This window comes from Ammospiza nelsoni, chromosome 3 (assembly GCF_027579445.1).
Source record: "Ammospiza nelsoni isolate bAmmNel1 chromosome 3, bAmmNel1.pri, whole genome shotgun sequence".
NCBI classification, from domain to species: domain Eukaryota; kingdom Metazoa; phylum Chordata; class Aves; order Passeriformes; family Passerellidae; genus Ammospiza; species Ammospiza nelsoni.
This window is the reverse complement of record NC_080635.1, coordinates 93,412,217-93,435,794: the sequence shown is the minus strand read 5'-3', so window position 1 is coordinate 93,435,794 and position 23,578 is coordinate 93,412,217. Positions and strand designations below refer to the sequence as shown.

The 23,578-nt window shown below is 41.0% G+C and overlaps 1 protein-coding gene and 1 long non-coding RNA gene across 2 annotated transcripts; one reads left to right on the top strand and one right to left on the bottom strand.

The window, feature by feature from the left end:
* Positions 1 to 1,591: 1,591 nt before the first annotated feature.
* On the top strand, positions 1,592 to 6,794 carry LOC132070515 (nuclear receptor subfamily 0 group B member 2-like). Its single transcript, XM_059467298.1, has 2 exons — positions 1,592 to 2,162; positions 6,541 to 6,794. The coding sequence occupies exons 1-2, from the start codon at positions 1,592 to 1,594 to the stop codon at positions 6,792 to 6,794; spliced, it is 825 nt and encodes a 274-aa protein (XP_059323281.1).
* A 7,060-nt stretch (positions 6,795 to 13,854) lies between these two features.
* On the bottom strand, positions 13,855 to 23,395 carry LOC132071350 (uncharacterized). Its single transcript, XR_009418096.1, has 4 exons — positions 23,260 to 23,395; positions 23,028 to 23,088; positions 21,610 to 21,720; positions 13,855 to 15,753 (listed from the first exon to the last, which is right to left on the bottom strand). It is a non-coding gene; the product is annotated as an uncharacterized LOC132071350 (long non-coding RNA).
* Between the last annotated feature and the right edge of the window lie 183 nt (positions 23,396 to 23,578).

The following is a 23,578-nucleotide window of genomic DNA, read 5'->3' as shown; positions in this document are numbered from 1 at the left end:
AGTTAGAATTAAGAAGCAAATATTTCACAGTAAGAGTGGTCAGATACTGGAATCATTTACCCAGTGAGGTGGTGGAGTCATCATCCCTTGAAGAATTCAAAAAAAGACTGGATGTGGCACTTGCTGCCATGATCTAGTGAACAGTTAGAACATCGACTGGACTTGATGATCTTATAGGTCTCTTCCAGTCTTGAACTTCTGTGATTCTGTGATTCTGTGATTTAACTTACAAAGCTCTTTGATACCCCAGCAATGGACAGTAGCAGGGAGCTGTTGAATGAATGGAGAGGTGGACAAGCAAATACCACCAGGTATTCAGTGCTGTGTGTGCCCTGAAACCTCCACAGCAGCTAGCAGTCACTGCACCTCAGCAGCACTACACTCCTAAATTTCTCAACTTTGGAGCAGACATCCCTTACTCCACTTTTTGCCTCCTCAGAGGGGGAAAATTTTGCAACATAAATATCATGAAGAGGTAAAGAATGTACTTCTTAAAATAGCCCAGCATGGAAAAAACCCAACCTGGTGTAGCAAAACACAAATTTGCAGTTAGGCATCTGATGGTGGGGGGAGGCCTTTGCACACCAAAGGCTTGGAGATCTGGCAGATAGAGACCTTCAAGCTGTTGTTTTTAATGCCCAGTTTTTGCTGAGACATGCTAAGAGCCCACATGGTAGGAATGCATAAACATCATGCTTGGTGAAAAAAACTTAGTACCTTTTCCCCTGTATAAGAGCAAGCAAGAGAGTAGAGTGTGAAGTAACAAAAACTTGAATTACCAATATCTTCTTATTAAGGCTGAGTTGCTTTCATTCCTGCTACCTAGTGTTCCCTGATGTTGGCTGAAGAGTCCTGACAATTCAATCATTCAGCTCTTGTGCTGCTACAAAAGTTCCCATGTACACTAGTATGAATGGCCATTTTTGTTTCATCAGTTTCTATGAGGAAAATTTAATTACACAGCCTGTCTGGGAGAAATATTCTGAAGGAGGAAGCTGTACTGGATGTCTTGTGTTGTCTTGTTCTACATCAATGCCCAGGTGCCCAGGCTGCTCAGGGAAGTGGTAGAGTCACCATTCCTGGAGGCACTTAAAAACATGTAAATGTGGCACTTGAGGAATGGATTAGTGGTGGACTTGGCAGTGTTGGGTTAATGGCTGGACTTGATGATCTGAAAGGTCTTTTCCAACTTAATCAATTCTATGACTTAAGCCTTCACATTCTGTGTTTGAAATTATCATTTGTGAACTGCAAGAGAGAACACTGTCATAAACTCCCAACAGCTGACATTCTCTGAAGTTTCTCTCAAATCTCACAGAAACCTGAGGTAATTGTGAAACGCAGGATTTCCATCTCCAGGACGGTCCCCAGGACTGGCCCATGCCAGCAGCCTGCAGCCACGCCCCATTCCAAACACACTGGTGCAAGTAAAGTTCAAGGTAACCTTATGGATCAGGGTCATATCACCTTCCAACACCTGCCCAGGTCTATATAAGCACACAATGCCTCCCTGTGTGGCAGAAGGGCCCTCCCCTGCTGCTGACGCACTGCTCCAGACATGCTGCTTCCTGCCACAGGGAACTCTGACAGCATGGCCACCGAGATCCCTGCTGAGAAATGTGGGAAATGTCAGTGTGAGACACTCCATTCTAAAAGCATCCTGTACCAGATCCTTAACAAAGAGCATGGAAGTGAGACCAAGTGGCACCAGCAGCATTGCAGCCCCCACTGCTCTGCAAGAAGAAAATGCTGTCCTTGTTTGGACAGAAGAGTTGTCCTGAGAACACCAGAAGCCACATGCAGAAGAGCTTCTGAAGTGCTGTTGAAGACTTCAACTTTTATTAGAAACTTACCTTCTTTTTATCACATGCCTTGGGAGGATCAGTTTGTCCTCATACAACAGAACTGGGTCCCCCTTTTTGTCCTGGGCATGGCACAAGAAGGAGTGGATTTTGACCTGAGAGAGGTTCCAGCCACCAGTTTATTGAAAAAAATCCTCCTCAATCAGTCTTCAACAGCTATGAATGAACTGGGCAGCTCATCAGCAGGAGCATCTTTCACAGAAGTTCAGAAGATGAAGAATTTATTGTGGAAATTCTGGGACCTGGACATAAGTGCAAAAGAATATGCCTATCTTAAAGGAATTATTCTTTTTAATTCTGGTAAGTCCTCCCAGAAATTACACAAAATATTATGTGCCTAGAAAGATATTTGACATTTTTTTATTTACGTAGAGAAAATGTTTTGTTTTACTCATTTATATGAATAGATAGTTAAATGTTCTCAAAAACCTGTATTCCCTGATTTAAGAGTTTTTCTGCCTGATGTGGTTTATTTGGTTCCTTGGACATGTGCAGTTCGTCACCCACTGTAAGCCAAAACAGCTTCTATCTGACAAATTGTAAGTCATAAAGATTTGTGTAACTTCAATGACTTCCAGTTCAAAGGTAATACAGCAGCCTCACCCTCACAGCAAGGGAGAGAGGGTACATGGGCACATGATGTGAGCTTTAGAAGCATTTTAACAATGGCTTCTTCAGTAACAAGAACACAAGAAAACAACCATCTGATTTTCATCAGTGAGGCAAAAGGACGCTGTGTTGAGTTTACACAGCTTTTATGTATATTTATATAATTTAGTATCTCTACTTTCAAAGCCTGGGAAAGCAAACTTAGACTTCTGATTGCATCCTCTCACCTCTGATGCCAAGTTCAGGCTCCTTAGGAAGGAAGGTTGCCTCAGTCAGCACCATGGAGTGCATGAGTAACTAAAAACTGAGCTCCAAGTCCACCAAAGTAAATGGAAAGACTTATTGACTCCAGCCTGCTCTGGCTCAGATGCCCAGCTCCTTCCACAGCAATCACTGCAGCTGGCTGCACTGTCAGCAGTGTGCTGTACTTGGGGATGCACCAAAAGGATGCTTGAATGCCTCCGTTATTCCATTATATTTCTTGTGGTGGATGGTTTATAGGCTGCTCAAAGGCTGTGTGTCTTTATAGTTGCTTCCAATGGGATTCAAATTCTGTTTCTTGAGGTGTAATGTCATCCAGATGCTTGGTATTGCCTTGAGTGTCTGTGCTGCAGCAGCAAAGCAGAAGAGTTTGTTTCAGTGCAAGCTTTTTTCACAATAAAATCAGGCTAAAAGAAAACACTGTTTATATCCAGGGGGATGATAAGAGGAGAAAGGCCTCATTTGCAGCAGCTTACACAGTTTAACCAGCTGGCATTTTTATTGTCTCTGTGGGTAAAATGCAATATTCACTTAAGGAGAAACAGCAGTAGCAGGGTTATGTTCTGGATTTGAGCCTCCTAAAGGCCTGCTGCTTCCCCAGGGTGCTGTATGAGAGAGCCAGCAGCCCTCAATGCTGTCTGTAGACACATTCCACAGTTTCAGGAATGACACTCAGCTCTTAGCTGGGACGACCTGATTCCCTGGAGTATTTTTCCATGAACTGCAGAAGGCAGCCTGGAGAACAACAGTTAAGCTTAGATTCAGTTAAGCCTCTGTATGAAACAGAGTCACCATCTAAATCTGGGCTGAAACAGGTACTCAGGACTTATACATAGCCCAAACCACCCTTTGCTGCAAACAAATCTGTACAGCTCTTTTTTCACAACTACTACTTTTAATAGTTTTCCAACACTTTCCACCAAACTCAGAAAATGTTTTCTACATATTTGCAACACATTTTCAAACTTTTCAAGTTTTGGCTTGATGTTTGGCCAAATGCTATTATTTTTGCAGGCCTCAGTATAAAAGACTTTCAGGAAGCCACCAGCAGTGACAATGGTAAATTAACTCTCTTTTGGATTATGAAGTGCCTCATTACCACCCTTAATGTTTTACTTCCATTGAGACCACCAAAATTGACTGAAGCAACAGGGAAGGGCCAGGACCAGAGCGGTCCAGAGCTGGTCATGAGCTGGAGTTCCACAGGACATCCAGGCATGCAGCTGCAGCAGCCATCTCTTGGATAAAAGCATGACAACTATGCAAAGCTCTGCTTGTACCCTGAGTGATCTCTTGTGGCACAGACATTGTGCTGACTATGATTAGAAAAATCCCTTTGGCAAGAGGGTGGCAGGCAGCACAATGGAGCATAGGTCCTCCTACAAGGATCATAGAATGCTTTGGGTTGGAAGGGACCCTAAAGATCACCTAATCCAACCCCCCTGCCATTGGAAAGGACACCTTCCACTAGACCACGTTCCTCAAAGCCCCATCCAGCCTGGCCTTCCAGCCAGCCCCTGGGGCTGTGGCATTCACAACATCTCTGGGTGAGCTGTTTCAACACCTCACCACTCTGACAGTAAAGGATTTCTGCCTACACATCTGACCTAAGCCCACCTACCTTCTTTCAGTTCAAGGCCACTTCCCCTTCTCCTATCATTACAGGCCCCTGAAAAGTCCCTGTCCAGCTTTCTTGTAAAGCCCCTTTAGGCACTGGAAGGCTGCTCTAAGGTCTTTCCAAAGCCTTTTCTTCTCCAGGCTGAACAACCCCAACTCTGTCAGCCTGTGTTCATAGGAGAGGTGCACCAGCCCTCTGATCATCTTCAGAGCCCTCCTCTGGAGTCATTCCAGCAGGTCCATGTCCTTCTTATGATGAGGGACCCAGAGCTGGAAATAACAACAGAATCTGTGCAGCACCTCTGTGCGGGAGGCTCTGGCTGGGTTACTGATTGACCACATCTGGGCCAGCAAGAACCTGCAAAGAAGAAACTGTGCACCAGCCCCTGAGGGGAAACCAGCACCTTACATCAACAGAATCCAGACTCTCCAGAACATATTGGCATCCCCACTCTTCCCAGAGGAGCTTTGGCTGGGTGGCTTTGGAGCTGTCTCAGTATCTGTGGGTGAAGGGTCCAGCTGCAAGGTCTTCTCTACTTGGAACCAGGCAATAAGTCAAAGGAAGGAGCAGGTAGGACTGTTCTGCCACACAGGAACAGCACAGAGTGAGGTGAAAATGTTTTTGTTTTTGACAGTTGTCTGAAGAGCAATTGGGACTGCACAGTGAAGAGATGGGAGCAGTGAAAAGCAGTGCTGTTATTATATCAGTGCCATATATATACATATTTATGTACACATATATATTCAAAAATTCCATCAAGGCTGTGACAGGGCTTCTGTTAAAAAAAAAAAAAAGAAACGTGTTTGACTGAATATTATTGCAACATATCTCAGAACAAGAAGTGTCTCATAATGTGTAAATTAAAACCAGTATTTGGTTACATAGAAAAGAAGACCAAATGAGGAAATTAAGCATATTTGAAGAGATATAAACTATTGCAACTTCATCCTGAATCCACAAAATCCTGACATTTTCCTTTCCATGAAAAATCTAACATTTGTAATCATCTTCACAGCTTGCAGCTGCTGGTAATCCTGGGGGAGATGATGACTTTTGCACACATTTTATTTCTGGTTAGCCTGGTTGCAGGTTTGGCTGAGGCTTCTTCTCCTCTGGCAATGGTGTCTAAGAAGAAGGGACTTGCTAAAGGCTGACAACAGTCAGCCAGTTACAGACTGAAGGAAACCCAGCCAGGTTGATTTTGCCCTGATACAGGGCACTAGGCAAGAATGCTGAACTGCCCACACTGAAATGAATGATACTGTGAGAAACACACCTGGTGTGAACTATTCAGATTCTATTCTAGGGACGTATGGGGTCAGTCACTGTAAATGTTGCCAAATAGTGCGTTCTACCCTCTGTCCAGACTGCAACAGTTCTAGGAGAGAAAAGATATCCTTAGAGAGCGAGGACAGGAGGCAACAGGTTGCTGAGAGCTACATAGCAAGGCACTCTCTTCAGAGGCAAAGGATGAAGATAGGATTTCCTTATCACTGAGTTCTGGCACCCACAAACACCCTCAGTGAGCCAGCAGGTCACATGCTATGGGAGGTATGTGATTGAGGCTCATGACCATGACTCCATAGGGCAAAGGCCTCTCCTTCAGACACTCCTCTTGCTGAGGCACTCCTCTTGCTCTTTTTAGACTGTAAATGAAAATACCTAGATAGTGTGGTGAACCACAGTGCCCAGCTTAGTCTAGTAAGCAGAGGCAACAATAGGAAGGAGATGGGGCTGGGTGTACTGGAAACCTACATCTTCAGGCTGTGAGCCTGCTCACTCCTCCAAACCATCATCTCCATTTCCTGCTGTTACCTAGGTAGGGTGGATTAGAGCTGGAATATTTCAATGTGCCCAGACTACTATCTCAGCATCATTTGGTGGGTAGACAACACTAGAAAACTTCTTCTCCATCTGTACTGAGTCAAAATTACCTGCTGTTACCATTTCAAAGATGGATTTTAATGTAATGGGTTAGATTCCAATGTGATTACAATGCTGCTCAATGCTCATTCAAATTATTGAGCCACACATACCTTCTTTTTCCAAAAAGTATGTTTAGGAAGTGTTTATTTTTTTTCTATGGAGAAAGTAGTCCTATAAGCCAGAAATCCAGACACCCATCATTACAAAAGACACAGAACAGAAATGTTTACTCAGGATTTGTTATTTTACTTTTTGTTTTGACAGAATGTCATGCCCTGAAATGTCTCCCTTATGTACAATCACTGCAGCAGGAAGCTCAGAAAGCCCTGATGGAATTTATCTCAACAATGCTCCTTGGGAGCCTCAGCAGGTTTGCTTCGATTCTTCAGCTAATCACATCTCTTCGAGACATTGATGCAGATGCTATTGAAGAGCTCTTCTTCAGGCCCATCCTAGGAGAGGCCACCCTAAATGTACTACTTATAGAAACCCTATATATCAAGCCAGACTGGCTTTGAAAACAAGTGACATCTGAGCAATAAAATATTTAATTTTGAAGAGATGAGAGAATATTATGAGCTAAATAAACACATTTCAAGCAAATCATTGATGAATATTTGTAAGCCATATATGCTTCAATGATGAAGTAATTTTGTAACATTTTATAATTAAAAGCAGAGAAAATTAAGCATTTCATGATACTGTGTGCTTTAAAACCCCTTAGTCTAAGTATTTAAAGATTGTCTAGGAGCACCAGCATACTTTCCAGTTGTGCTAGGTTCAACTGTAATATTTCTAGTGAGCTTTTTTCCAGCTGTTTATGCTTTTGGCTTTAAGGAACAGGGGCAATGGTAAATTTTATTCAGTTGAAGATAGATACATAAAAGGTTGGTCAATGGTAAAATCAGTATAAATCTTTCCTTTTCCTTGTCAGTCCCTGACCCCAGTCCCTTTCCTGTTCCACTGAGAAATCTAGTCCTTGGCTGTAATTGCTGGATGGAGCTTCCCCTTACTAATTGCTTTCTTATAGGCTCTTTCTAAGTCTTGCAGCAAACTGTGGGCATTAAATCCCTCTCTCATTATTTACAAAGTCCCTCCCTAACTGAGGAACTGAACAACAGGAATCAAAAATTGGTTGACTGGACAAAAACCGTTGTTCAGGAATGTTTCCAGAATGGGAATAACAAAGGCTGAAAGTTACTGTGTCATGCCATAAGCAGCAGAACTAATGTAGCCCAGTTTCCTACACATTTAAGACCTTTTCCCTTTAGCCCTGCCTGCACCCTTCTATAATTACCCTCACTTCCTTCCAAATAGATGTCAGACATTCCTTGGACAGCAGAAATGCTAAATATGGTTTCCTACAGATGTGTACAATCTGTTCCTGCCTCTCTCACTGAAGGAGTTCCAAATGCACTATGGCATGCCCCAAAAATCTCTCTGTCCCCTACCCGTCTGGTTGGAGAAGAGGCAGCATGTGTTGGGGTGGGTGCCAAAAACGATGTGTGTGCTGACTGCCCATCTGTCAGGATGAAAAAAAATTGAGCTTATACTTCAGCTGCAACAGGGCAAGCTATTTGTGTCCATTTCCTGCCCCACTCCTTTCACAATGGTTAATGGTTTCCATGAAACTTAAGGGAATTAATTTCTGAGTTTTTTCAGTAGCGGATCCAGCCTAGTTTTGCTTGGCAAGAGGGCTCCTACTCACCAAATGGGGGCTGACAGACATGTAGATAGACAGCACAACAAAGAGTATGACAGCTTAGAATTCATTAGAATGTCAAGTTAAAGTCAAAGGAAGGAGAACTTGCAAATATATATCAAATATATATATATATATATATATATATATATATGTAAAAATGCACGTCAACAGAGATGGATGTTGAAAGGACTTCTAGAAGTCAAACAACTAAGGAAAAAGAAGTTTAAATAATAAAAAGAGTTTAGTACCTATCTGTTTTGACAAAAGTACACACATTTTTCTCCCACTTTGTTAATCAAGGGGAAGAAGCAAACCCCAACCAAGACAAACCAATTAAGCCCCCGAGTAGTAGTGATCACAGAAATAACAATCTCTGCAGTAAACACAACTCACTTTCCTATATCCCTAAGCTAACTAAACCTTTCAGAACTGCAGAAAGGTTTATGTAAACCTGTCTGAAAAGGGTGCCTAGTGCTCCACAGTGAAGTTGTGGTCAACATCTTGGATTTTTAAGGTGACTTTACCTTCTACCATGAAGGCAAATACTAGGCTTCAAATGGAACTCCCACAAGATCTGATACTCATTGATCTCACTTCACTGTGCTTGAATACAAGATTCTTCAGAAGATCAACAGATCTTATCTTGGTATCCTTTTCAAAGGGGCTGATACCACTTGTCTTGCTGAGGACAGAGTAAGAACCTGTATTTACTGTGTTTAAGTGTCACATGAAGTTGGAGGCTGTGCAGGTACAAGAAACTGGCAGGAACAGGAGAGGTGAGGGATTGTGAGCAGAGCTCAGGAGCAGAAACAGGAGCTCTCCCTGGAAAGTGGAAAGGCACAGCACCAGACAGACTTTAGAAGTCAATGGAAATGACTTAGTATTGGAATGAAGAAGCAGAGACTGAAATGAATAGAAGGCAAGAGGATGACAGCAGAAAAATCCATACTCCAGGAAAAAAAGGAAAGAGAGAAAGAGGGAGAGACAAAGAGAGAGAAGCAATGAAGAAAGGTTTGTCACCACTTTATTTAGCTTCTGGGATGGAAAACAGAAGCACTGTTTCTCCAGCTGTGAAATCCACCAATGTGACGTGTGTAGCCATCCCCCTCTAGCGCCCAGGAGACGGCAGTATTGCCATCACCTAGAGTGTGAGCTTAGCTGCTGGAAGCGTGCCAGACACAGCACCTACTGCTGCTGATGACCCAGGCAGAGCTTTCACTCAGGGACACATCCCCTTGCTGACTTGTTCAAAATAGTATATGGCAATATTTTTAAATTGCTAGAAGAAATCTACATTTGCAAAATCAAGAATGAAAAGTAAATTCAAATTGCTTGTGAAATCTTACTCCAGCCTCCTTCTGAATATGATCATAAACTCTGTTCATGACCTAATTACAAACTCCTGTGGTTTCCCCTCAGGACTCCCTGCCTTACTTGGGGCAAAGAATAGCCTGTGTGTGCTGTGGGAATGTGTTATAACTGGGCAATGGAGGAGCCTGCTGTCAGCTAAGGCTCAGCTGCTTTTGTTGCAGTACCATCATTGCAGAACCTGAACTAAAATGGATCTACAGTGCCAGAAACAAAGCTCTTACAATGAAATTGGTTGAATGACACATTACAGAGTGTGGGCGAGCCACATAAATTAAGTGGCATTATTCCAGAGTGGTATTGTCCCAGAAAAAAGCTGCTACTAACAGTGTTAACCGGAGTAAAAGGTTATAGTTTTTCACAAAGGCAAACACAAGACCTGGGAAGGGGCAGACTGCAGAAGTCAGAAGGCTCTCACAAGAAGCAATCCAGGTCACAACAGGCTGTGTCTTATGCTTCCAGAATGATGTATAGTACTGTAAGCTGTGAAAAATCAGTCTGTGCACACCTGAAATGCAGGAGGCTTTCATCAACTCTAATCTAGGTGTTTTCATTCCTCCTTTGTAAAAAGAAGGGGTAATAATAATGCCTTCATTTTTTGACTCATCTTTGAAGATTTTAATCAGTGTTTGTACTTGTACTTGAGAACATGAGGGAATCCCACTGAAAATTATTAAATTCAGTGTTCTATGCTAAATTGAGCAGCACACAGTAAAGTAATGGAGAAACCTACACACTACAGGGAAAGGATAAATAGAGAAGATATTGAAGATCAAGCTTTAGTAAGCACCAAGTAAGGCAGTGATCTAGTAGCAAAAGTAACAATGACATTTCCAATGGTGGGATCCATCTTGCAAGAGAGTCACTTGCACTTTCTCTAGAGCACAGAGAGGGACATGCTCTGAGGGAGATATGCCTCCCTTCTCTCAGACACCTGCCTTAACTTTGGGTGAATCCAAAGAAGTGCTTTACTTCTGCCTATTGGTACAGCTAAGGAGCCCACCTGACCATTTGAGATTCACTGCCTAACTTTCACACAGTAAAAATGAGATTAATCCTACCTCTATGGCATATACAGAAGTGGTTTGGATCCATTTTGCACCTGCAGTATTAACTTTAATGTCTTCTAATTAATGTCAGAAGCATGCTTGGTTTTGCAGTCCTGACTATTACACAGTAGACTTATGCTTTCAGCTAAACATGTATTTCTAATAAAAAAAAACCTGATAAATGCTTGGAAACAAACATAATTCTGTGATTTTATTCACTTGCCCATTAATGACTAAGAAGGCACACATAGGGCATCACATTTACAAATCTCTGTCCTATCTATACTAATATTTCTATGGAGTTCTTTTTCTTTGGCTGGGTTTTTTGTTTTTTCTGTGGAATGCCTTTCTTACCTCTTTTGTAGAAAAGAAAAAAATTGTAGAAATCTCAGACATAATTTCATTTGCAGACACGGCATGGGTATGTGAAATGTGCAGTTCTTCACTTCACATTAATAGAGGCACACAAGGAAATATATGCTCCTTTTCTATCACAGGACTGCTGATAAAAGCAGCCTGGCTCAGGGGAAAAAAACGGAGTCAAGTTTCTACAATAAATGCATAGTCTAAAAACAAGCATCCATTCCTGTAATGACAAAAAAGGGTCTCATTGAAACCAGTGTTACTATTTGTGCATAAATCCTCAATCTTTCCCAGTAGGCTAGGAGAGAGGAGGGTGAGTCAGTAGTTTGGTTTTGCTTGGGCTTGTTATCAACTGTTGTCCTTATGAGATTGTGATTTTGAAAGTACAAGTTGTCATTCTTCCTGTGTTCTCTCTCTCTTTCTCTGCCTGGGGGGGTAGCAGAAATGTTGCAAGATGAAGCGCTCCACATCTCACCTAAGATAAGAGCATCTTCATCAAAGGAAGACATAGCCACAGCTTTCTGCAAGTAATCTCACGAGCCAAGAATGCAAAACTTCAAGTAGCGTGGGAATGGTCCCATTCCAGTCACAGCGGAAACAGTGCAACCCACGCACACTCATAACCATAGATTTTTACTAGGAGGGAAAAATGGAAATCTTGTGGGAAAAATAAAGGTCTTTTTTGTGCAGGTGACCACACAGTGAAGGGTCCAAAATTCTTTCCTTACCAGGATCTTATTAGAAATGGAAAGTAATCTGCCATACACCTGTAACAGACAAGTGTTTGCTTCCAAATATTCAAATATCAGTTGGTGCCTCGGAACATAACTTGATGCAGTAGATGGCTGTGGCCACTGCAGCATGAGCAGGGAGTTGCATGTCTGTTGAGGAGCAATACAGCTCCTTGGAGCAAGACACAAAGTATGATGACAGACAAGGAAGGGATATTTTAATCAGGAGGAACAGAGCACCATCTCCACTGTGCAGCATTGTCTAGGAACTCAACACAACTGGGAGGGCCACCAAAGATGTAAGAGCAAGTTGTCATTCCTGGTGACATGGTACACATTGGTGGTGTATCAGACTAGTCTGTCACAAAACACCACATTGTCATATAAAAGCAACCACAAGGATGTTGCACGTGGCTCCTGACCATGCTGCTGTGGCACCCTGGACTGGCACTTCTGGGATCTTGAGTCCCCTCAGTCCTGCTACATCACCCTGTACAGTCCCTGCATCCCTAATCTATGAAGTTTTCATACTCCTCTGAGGCACCGAACCTGTGAGCTCTGCACAGCCTTCTGAGGGTGTATGGATAGGTGTGGACTCCTTCGCCCACACTCCAAGTTAGGCGAAAGCAAGCCGGTTCAGGTCTGGAAGTCGTGTATTTGCACAGATTTAACAACTTGGGTACAGCCATGGGCCACTCCAGCTACTCAGATTCCAGAAGTGGGTGTCATCCAGTTGGCTTGGAAAGTGAGTGAGGCAAATGTGTGTCTGTCTGCACCTGTCCTGGTCAATACATATGAGTCAACAGCATCATTATTAGGAAAATAAGATTAAGGCAGGGACTAGGAAGGTCCACCTACAACATCCAATCTGGTCTCACTCATCGTGGATATCGATATCAACAGTGTGTATGATTGCATCCACAAACTTATCAAGCTCCACCTGAAGATAATCTAGGATGTGTTTGCATACCCTGTTCCTAATAGGACAGTACATAATGACACAGAGTCTCCTGATCCGATGGTTAGGAATGTTCTAATTCCAGAACTTTCTAATTCCAATTATAGGTTACTAACATTTTATTATATGCACCTTCTTTCTACTACCAGTATGAATTCAAATTGCTTTTCTCACTCAAGGTATTGGATATCCAAGATGTTTGTGGATCAACAAACAGTGATGTCCCCTATCCATTTGCCTCTGGCAGCTCCATCTGTCATCCCTACTCTGATAGTTTGCAACTTCTGGTCCACATCTTGCTCTCTTGTTGTTGACTGGCAAGCTAACATTATGCTAACTTGACCTCCCTGATGAAACTCTTTGATACAGAGGTGAATCTCGGATTTGTTTCCATTTGCTCTCCTTCAGGTGGAGGTAATTTTGTTTCCTGTTCTATGTCAGTATCACATAAGGCTTCATTGCTCCGTCTGAGACTCCACCTCTTAGCTATCTCAACTGTATCTCCCTCTCCTCTGTTGCAACTGTCTTCCCTAATTTTCTCTTTTGCCATTCCATCATCTGCCTGATTTTTCATATCCCCTTCCATTGTTGCAATTTAGTTTCTCAATTTTTTCTTCTCTATCAGTTAGTCTTTTTTGTTTTACTTTTGCAACTGCATCCTTCTTTCTCTCTTGCCTTTCAGGTAAGTTTCCTAGATCCAAGCCTTAAAGAAAGGATGAAAATTCTCAGATCTCCTCCTACAAATTGCTACACAAGCCACCCTTGCTGTTGTTTGTTTTGTGTAGGTAGAAAATTCCTTGCAAGAGTAATTTTTCCTTTGGTCTTGCCTGTAACAGTCTTTCACAAGAAGCTGAATGTGTGCAGTCATAGGCAGTAGCTTTGACAATACATATGAAACCACCAGTAGGTCTTGTACCACCTCCTGGCACATTTGAAGGAAAACAACCCTAGGCATTCTTCTACTGCAATGTAAATCATTCCAGTATCTCCAGACCTGAGCAAATCCACTCCTGTTTTCTACCCCATCCTACTTCTTGCTATCACCTTTACGCCATGCTAAGGAAAGTGTCCTAGGAAAGCATGCTTCTTTCTTTCCACTAATCTCCTTTCTGGATGATGTGGGAAGCCTATCAGGAATACAGAGAATGTTGTTAGATAGCTTAAGTGTTCACACAGCCATCATATGCCTAGGAAATACACTTTGTTCTGCTGACCTCTAGAATATTTTGACTTCTCTAGCTAACTTGCTTCTACCGTGCTGCCTGAGATCCCTCTTTCAAAGGAAACTGTTTTCATTTGTTAATCTGAGTTAGGTATGATCAATGGTCTTGCATTTTGAAATACGCTTTAGTTTACTGAGGTCTCTTCAAAAGAAAGCACAGGAAAGTACAAATCTTCAGTTTATTAAATGGGCAGCTTAAGAAAAACAAAACCAAACTGTTTGGTGCTTTCTATAAAAAGGAGATGATACAGAACATCAATAGTTTGGGATTTTTTTGAAGTGAGGGTAAGGGGGTTGAGGCAGATGATTTTTCAAGTCCTGTTTTTTATTATATCCACCTCAGAAAGTAAATGGAAGATGCAAAGTCCTGCAAAGGGGGCTGAACTTTGTCCTCTTGGACACAGATAAGAGGAAATCAAAAAGGTGGTTGTGCCCACTCTTGCAAACAACTGTAAATTCTAAGTAGAGTCCAGGGAGACTGCTTGTTTAGATCCTTACATTCTCAAAATGTGGCAATATCTCAGAACATATTTATCCTCTTCTTGAGCAGACTTTCACATCTGATTGCACAACAATGAAAGGACCAAAGGTACAAAAAGAAATATTCAGTATTTTGACTCAGCTGAGTAAGCAACTCTTAACATTTCTGATAAAACTGTAAAGAACAACATAAGGAAAACAGGCTGATAACATATAAATATATATAAATAATGTTTCCTAGCTTCAGGCATATGGTAACCCACATTTGAATTATGCAGACTGGAAAGACCTTTCCTTTGTGGAGATGCAAATACTTCATACTACTTCTCTGTGGTTTTAAAAACATAAAGCACAATAAGTGATCAGCTTGATGGTTATGATTGTTCCTCCCTTTCCCACAAAGATAAGCAAACCACCACTGCCCCAGACCAAAGCCCAGGATTAACCCATGTCCTGTTAAGCTCTGTGCTAGTGAAAGCCCAGCAGCAGCATCAGGATGTGCATACACAGATCAGTTCATGCCCAATCCACCCCAGATCTCGCAGTGTGCTGCAGACTCCAGGGGCAAATTGCAATGTGCACACAGCTTGCATTGCATATTGCACTGCCTGGCACACACCTGTTCCCAGCAGCCTGTCCTTTGGAGAGCTTGAGCAGCCCCACTGAACACAATTCCCTCTGAGAAACACACTTGCTTAGTGACTTAGTGACTAGAGGGACATTAGTCTCTCAAAGACAAAAATTTTTGATTCTTGAACAACTCACAATGCACCAGAAAAAATATTGCTTGTTTGATTTCACACTGGGTCCAAGCTCAATCTCCTAACACACTGCAGCTCCTCTCCCATGCCCTCCAGGGCTATGCTGCATCTTTCCTGGGAGGTTTGTGATCTACACAGTTAGAAGGTAGAAACAGGGCCGGGTGATCGATAGATTGACTGCTAGACTGATCCATTGGGAGTACCAATACTGCTGTCAGCATCGACAGCATGATTCAACATGCTGATAGCATGCTGAATTAGATTCAATCCTGCTTGGCAGCTTTCTGAAATCTGTAACTATTATTTGTGAGGGAAAGAAATTGATGTTGAAGATGACCCACCTTTTATGCTGACAGCTGTGGTGGCCATGGGACCGTGATGTGCACAGGCATTGAGTATTTATATTTGGAAGGAATCTGATTTTCTGCAATCCTGTTGCTTAAGTCATCTTGTGGTACCATTGTTATTATTGGGTTTGGCATTTTTAACTATTGAAGATTCCTGTTTGAGATAGTTTCCCACAAGATTGCCTATGTCTGAACTGTGTGGATACAATACAACTACTTAAACTCAGAGACTGAGATTAAAAATATTGAATTCTAACTCAAGAAGACATGTGGACTTCACAAATAGTGAGGTTATAGCTTGTGTAGTTACTATCAGTGTTCTCAGGCAATGCTGGGGCTGAACAGGAGGAAAAAAGGACTAAAAGTGTGGGAATTCCGCACATCATTCCCGATGTCCAGAATTGCAGAGACAAGCCTTGGGGTGCTCGGAAGTCCTGGAACGTTGCCAGAAGTGCTTGGTGGCTAGACTTTGATCCTGCACGGGATGCCGCACCTGTATGAGGATGAGAGGATCACACGGGGATAAGTGGTGAAGGGATAGATTAATTATAGAGTGAAAACACAGGTTTTAGAATCTTGGTACAGGGGGGTTCTAGGAGACAAGATGGAGGGATTAGGGCGTGTCCTTCTTCTTCTTGTCATCCATCTTTGATGGTGATGGTGGCACTTTGAGATTGGTTCTTACTGAATTTGCACTTATCAATAAGAGTGAAAGGTATTGGGAGGAAAAGGTAAATATCTTACATGTAGTTTTTGGTATAAAAATAAGCAGCCGCCCTGAGGGAGGTCAGTGTGCCCATGGCTGACTTGCTGTGCGGACCTCTGTCGGGCCGGGAGAAAATATTGTAGATAAGAATTAATAAACAACACTGAAGAACTGAAAAACCTGAAGACTCCTTTCGTCCTTTGGAGCGCGGGCTGCCCCAAGGCCATCCAGAGCCTTACCAGGCCATTTGAACAGCCGAGACGGGACATAAAAGGACTCCTTGCTTCCAGAGGCAATTGCCTGACACAAAAGAGACACACTGTTAAGAGTTCTCTGAGCTGCTACCACACATTTTTCTGTGAATAATGGATTTCTGTCTCTTGACTGTCACTGCCATGTTAAAACTGCATTGAGCTGAATTTCTCTTCATATCAGACTAAACAATAATAAATCAACAAAATATCTCTCTTGTGCTTCTCTTCCTTTCAGGTGTTCGCTCATCAAATGGGAATGGCAAACTGCAGCTGTTTTCTGGAATTGTTATTTATTTGGCACTAAATTATTACATAAACATATGGAAAAATATGCTTTGGGTCTTTCCAGTTAAGCATGAGTGACAATATCTGTGGCACAGTTCCTACCAGCATCACTAGATGAGTTTGAGCGAACAAGAATAAATCTTTTAGGGGATACTCTTGCAAGGGATCTAATTCCACATCTCTGGGAAATGCTGAGCATAGATTTCCTTATCTCCTACAGAGTCACTAGTAGTGCAATTAACTTCCCATACATCAATCATTGAGTGAGTTATCAAGCAGACAAGTCTTGCCCTGTGATTCCTGCCACCTACCCTCTCACCAGTGACATCCATTGCAACTCTAAAATCAGCAGCCAACTAGACTTAGAGACATAAAAGTTGCTAGTAGTATAAATTCCCTGTCTTTTACTTGCAGCCATCTGTCTGTCAGCCTGGGTGTCTAAGCCTTCTCAGTTCAATCCTTTTGTGCCTATGCAGTGTAAAAGATCCCTATTGATAGCCAGACCCAGACAGAAGCATAGGCCTTACAACCAAGGCTCTCAAACAATAATAAACATTCTTGCCTTCCACCAATGCTTACTGAATTAGACTGGCCTAGGGGTTTCTTCCAGCAGAAGACTTAGCCTGACCAGAAGCAGAGATTAGAAGCAGATACACAACAGTGCTGACGTTTAATTTTTAAGGAACTCCCAGTGGAATGAGTTTGCCTTGTTGTTTTTTTTCTGTTTGTTTTTTCCCCCTTATTTCACAAAAGGATTGCACAAAAATGAAATCTGAAGCAGTTTTGATGAAAGCAGTGAGCCCTGTTGGTAAGTCATTTAATAATTAGCTAAACAAAGCTCTTGACAGTTCACAGTAGGAAATCTGATTCAAAAAGGGTGGAGAGAACAATCTGATAGATCTGTATTTCAACATATGTATTTCATCAAGTAAATCTTTACTGTTTCCTGCCACCTAATGGTATTCATTAAAAATTACAAACCAGTAAGAAAATTCTCAATTTATGCTTTTTCTAATAGATGCTGATATATTTATTTAAATATAGAGAAAGACGAAAGTTAGGGATAAAAATGTGAATTATTATTTCTGGCTTTCAGTGAGATCCAGGCTGCCTAAATTAGTCTAAATCCTGTGTTTTAGTGAAGCTGTATTTTACATTAAATCCCTGTGCTGCCTAAGGGTGTCACTGAAAACCTGATTAAAGATATCCTGTTCATCTAAATTAAACTTAGGCAGAAGCTTGTCATATATGTATTTGAGACTATCTTTTCTGTACAAATCAAATCTTTTATATAAAAGAAAGCTTTAATGTAGAACATTGCCACAACCTAGTTGTCCTTTTTGAATGGGACATAGAAATGCTGAACCCATCCTAGATTTCCTAGACCCATACAACTTGCATGAGTGTTAAGCACTCCTTCTCTTGATGGTGACCCACAGAATTTTCAGGTACTCTGTGGTGATGAAAATCTTCAATCAAAAGAGAATACAGAAAGATACACGCTATATTAAAATGAAAAGATGCACCTAGACATTTTTTGCTGGGATGATGAAAATTGATTGGGTAAAGGAAAAGAGAAGTAATAATAAATACCACAACCAGGTACTTTAAATAAAGACAGCTGCAAGTGGGTGACTGCAGGGGTGCAGAAAGCAGTGTCACACTGAAAGCAGCTTTAGAGTCTGAATGTGAACCAATACCTGAAACCTAGCCTAGAAAAAAACACCTAGAATACTCTGTAACTGCACTGATGGTCAAACTAAAAGGAAGAGATATGAAGAAGGAAAAAAACCCCTGCACTTTGGAATAAATTTAGGCAAACTGACAGCTGAGTATGGGGTTTGGCTTTTATAAAATTAGTGGCACAGGTATCCCTAAAGTATGGTCTAATTTTGGGTAGCTTTGATTATTCATACTCTGAACACAGTTCTCTTCAATCCTCTCATGCTTGACAGCTATGAAACATGGGCCTGGATACTGCACTGACTTATGAAATGCTGCTTTTCTGGCTAGTGGTGCTAGTTCAAAAAATGGCCAGGTGATGCACAGAAATTGATGTCTCCACATGTAGAAGTTTGGCATATTTTACAATTACATGGCTGCAGTAGGACTTGTTCACTGGCTGGTAGAGTACACATTTGGTATGTTTAATTAGTAATTCAGAAATTACTATTAACATTCGGTGGAGAGATTTATTACTTTTGTAATAAATCTCTGATCAGCTGATCACAGCTCCCACTCTGATCAGCAGCTGAAGGCCAACCTGTGGCGAGGTGAACATAGCCTCAAGCACTTATTTAAACCTCTTGAATGTGTTGCTTGGTACATGGTTATCTCTAAAGCAGCACCAGCCAGCAGCAGACAGAACACTGTGGAAACCTTTTGGGAACTCATGGGATCCAAATGTGATCCAAATGTGACTTCTTTAAAACACATGACCTTTACTTAAAACCATCTCTGTATATTTGTTTTTTGAACACTGCTTATAATGTCAGCTATATGTGTGTATATATATACATACACACAAATACATTCAATATACCTGAAAAATCCATCACTCCACGTGTTTCTGAATCTGATTGCGATTTTTGGCATACTTTCTTGACCAGTCAAATAGCAATTCTCACTTTATTACTGAAGAACAGGTATTTTAGAACTGCAAGGTATAAATAAGATTTCAGTATGACTTCACCTAGTAGTTTTGCTATCAAGATAGTAATTTTGTTTGAGCTACAGTACATCTTCTACAAAGAAATCTAGTTATAATTTGAAGAGTGGAAGTGATGAGAATCCAACATGTTCTCAGGCAAATTGTTCCTACATTTAACTATCCCCAGGATAAAAATATGATCCCCATTCCTTGCACAAATTTGATTTAATTATGACTTTTTTTGGCATTAGAATTGTGAACTGTCAAGTATAAGAAATCATTTCCCTGTACAGGTATTTCTAGATTAAGTTAGTAGAAAATAGAGTTAAATATGCTCTGTGGTTTCAAGGCAATTAAAACTGATTGAATTAAACAGAGTGGGATTCTCATCCTGTAATTATGAAACACTGAAATGTCGTATAAAGAGAGCTGAATAATGTCTCTATGGATAGACACTGCAGTTTCTAGCCTTGATTCACTTAATGTTACGAATTACTCATGTAATTTAAAATAGGACTGTCTTCAACTTAAGAGTGCAGTACTTAAAAACCTAAAAAGCAATTGGTGATGAAAACCACAGTTACTATTCCAGACTGAGTGGGAAGCAGAGTCTTACCACAGAGGTGGGTCATATGGCAGAAGTAACTAGATGATTTCTGACCTTAGATGAAAATGAGTGCAAAACTATGCCATTAAAGCTTCTTTTCCTTTTTTCCCCCCCCTGCTCTCTGCCAGACTACAACTTGTCTGGTTCCAGATAGATTGCTTTGACCTGCTTTTTGTTAAAGTGTAAAATAATAATTTCTCTGCTAAACTGCAAAAGAGTTTCTAGCATTTATACTACCTAAGATGAAACCATTTTATTCTAAATCCTGTTGATCAAAACCATTACTGCTCTGGTCTTGTTCAGTTTGTTTTACTCATTCTTAGGGGTAAGACAACCCTTTCTGTTCCCACATTTAATCTGTAGAGGACTGACAGTAAAACCAGTCAGGCCAAACGGTACAACTTCTCTTTTTCACATATCAAAGAAAGAAATAACTGTCCCTAATCAACAAAAACTCCTATTTGTCTGAGGGAGGAGGGATGGGAGAAAACAGCTCCAAAGTATCAGCACAGAAAAAGAAGGAAAAAGCAGACAATAATTAGAGCAGAAGGAAGACATGCAAACAAAGCATGAAAACAGCTGTAACACCAGGACCTAGGAGTAGCGTGACAAGAGTGCTTACTAGCAGCTCCTATAAGAGGGGTGAAACAGCTAATCAGCTGTTGGGGTGGAAACATGCAACAAAATTCCTTCCATGAACCACAGAGCAGGGAGGCAAACTTACAGTGATACTAAACCATGTCAGAGAGATGTGACAAAAAACCAACTATGCTCAAAGGAATGCAACAGAAGTCTCCTGCATGCTTCATCATCTACAAAAATGTAATTTAAAGTAACACCTACAAGGAAATGTGACAAGTTTAAGGTTCAGTTGCAAGCTATGTAAAAATTTTGAGAGATTTTGAAAAAGAATAGTAGACTTGGAGCCATATGTTTATGTCCAAATCCAATATTGCAGTTTGCTCACAGCTGGATCCATGTCAATCAGAGGCAACAACAAAGACTTCAAAGGAGTTACATCTCATTGATGCTGACTTAAATATGGGCATAATCTGGTCTGGATCAGTCAGTAGAGTCTGCAATCACCACCATATCCTCATTAATTGCTTAAATCACAAATAATAGTAATCCTTGCCAGAGTTTTTTAATGGTTGTCAAGAATACTAAGGATGTGCAAAATGACTAATACACACAGATGGGGAATGCAGTTGATTTCAGCCCTTAATGTCTGCTGTACAGATTTAACAGAAGTGGCCCTAAGTGACTGAACAACTTCCAAAAGAGAAAAATGTCTTCAAAATGTAATTGAAGTTGCTGGAATATCACAATATACACCAGCAACAACATGGATATAATTATTACCCTGTCAGAGCTGGAAAGACATAAATGCTGGGAGTAAACTCCACTAAAATACTGTTCAGCCAATGTACATTTGGATAAACCTCTTTGATTGCCCTCCCCCTTTTTTTTTAAATTACCAGTGCAAATATCCAAGGCCATGTGGACGAACCATCTTTTGTACTCAAAAGGCATCAACAATTTAGGTGTTAGTATGCCTTCAGATACTTTTTTCTCTTTTACCTAGGTCTGACTAGCAGGTGAATGTTTTACTGAAGATATTTCTTCTTTCCACCCTTCCATCATAAATGTTGTAAATTCCTCTGTAAGATACTGGGCCACATGACCATTCTTTTCCTTTTCAAGTTCCATATATTACCAGGTAAAGGAGACAAGAGTCACAGCATGGTATCTACTAACTGTACATAAGCAGGATATATCTGACAGTTTATAGTATGAGTTTAGCAATTCACAGTAACTGACACATTAGTAATAGATGACAGACTCACCTGTAAAGCAATTCCTTTCTATACTACTGCTCTCCATTTTTAAGTTTTGCAGATTTTGCCTCCATGATGTGAAATATAGCTAAATTCCTCCTACTCAGATACATTTGCTTTCTGAAAGAAACACAAACATTTGAATCGTAAACTTGGATATTTTTAACATCTTCCACTATTAGCAATACATATTACATGATTATATATCACTTGATGGTTATGATGTTTTCCAGGTTCTAAACTTTTTCAAACATCAAATGTTGCCTTCAGTTGAAGTTGGAAGCAACCTCAACATTTGACATTTATACTCCTTGTTCATTGCAAAGATGGCTTTTCTATTGTTTTTTAAAATTATCACTCCCTTTAGAAACTTAACTAGTGCCTTGTTTCCCTGGAATATACTGGGATATGCTCAAACTTGTTTGATCCCATGATCAAACATCACTCAAAATTTGAGTGCTTTTTCAGCAGTCTCTAAGGATAAAGGGCATGTTAAAGAGCAAGTGGATGGTCCCCCCAGTAAGCAGGAGGATTAAGCCTTTTATTTTGCACAAATCTTAATGATTAAGAAATTCTAAGTGAAAAAATATTTTTTCACAAAATACATAATGAAACAATAGTCTTCAATGAAATGGAACTGTGATCATTACAGGTATATTCAGTAATGGCTAGGAACTCAGAAAAAGAAATCTAATCATAACAGTTATATATATTTTATGTTAGACATATAATCTAACATTCCAATATTTAAACCAGGCCCTGTTCACACAGGGTTACATATGAGCCATCTCATTTGAAAGAGGTGATGCCATTTATATATATTTCTAATTTCTAGCCTTTTTCTTTGAGGCACAGTATTGAGTTAGAGTTCTTGGAGCAAAGTAAAGATGCTAGCCAGTATGGTTGGTCTTACAGATAACATCAAAACAGACAGGGAAGAACAACTCAAAGCTTGTCACATGCATTGGAGGCTGCATGAAAGGGCTTGATGAAGAGGCATGCACAGGGACAAGATGTGAAGCACTGGCGAAAGGGAAAGTCAAAAAAGATTGATCTGGAGACAACTGAAAGGCAGCAAGGATGGGTGTATAGAGGAAGAAATGGAGGCTGCAAAAGCAGACCAAGCAGACCAAGTAGATTCACCTGGATGATGGAAGGAATGTGACATTGTCACACTCTGATGAGGAGAACATTAGAAAGAATGTTTTTATAAAACCTGACAAAGAAAATATGTGCATATGAAAGATCATAATTTCAATAAAATAATGTAACAAAGGTCTGAGCAAGAGAGTTTGGAAGAAAGGACATTGGAAAAAATGAATTTAAAATAAGACAGACTGAGAGCCAGGTTGGATGGGCAGTTGAGAGGGATTCTGAGAGACAGAGTAGAACAGGTAATATCTGCAGGTCTATGAATTATTTTTTACCTTCTATGGCAGCTGCTGGGGATTTCAGGATTTGAGGATTTCAGATATTTGTGAAAGGAGCCTAGAAGAAAGATTGAGAGTTTTACAAGGACATGTAGTGACAGGACAAAGGGGAATGGATTCAAACTAGAAGAATATAGGTTTAGAATGGATATTAGGTAAATAATTCTCTACTGCAAGAATGGTGAAGCATTGGAAGAGGTTGTTCAGAGAAGCTGTGGGTGCCCCATACCTGGAAGTGTTCAATGCCAGGTCGGACGGGCTCTGAGCAACCTTGCCTAGGGAAAGGCGTCCCAGGCACTGGCAGGTCTGCTAGAATCAGATCATCTCTAAGGTCCTTCCCAACCCAAACCAGTCTACGATTCATGGATTCTGGGGTGGCGACACGACAAGCCCTGCAGTGGAAGAAAAGAAAAGAGTTTAAGGGGAGAGGTGAAGCCTTTGGTTTCAGCTGTGACTGTGACAGCAACGAGGCGAGGCCTCCCGTGGCCGTGCCTATGATTGAGTCCATGGCTGTGCCTGTACCCATGGCTGTGGCCGTGCCTTGTAGC

Coding starts and splice junctions, on each gene's coding strand:
- LOC132070515 (XM_059467298.1), top strand. CDS start 1,592: ATGGCCACCGAGATCCCTGCTGAGAAATGTGGGAAATGTCAGTGTGAG. Junction 2,163..6,540: donor AATTATTCTTTTTAATTCTG/GTAAGTCCTCCC, acceptor TTGTTTTGACAG/AATGTCATGCCCTGAAATGT.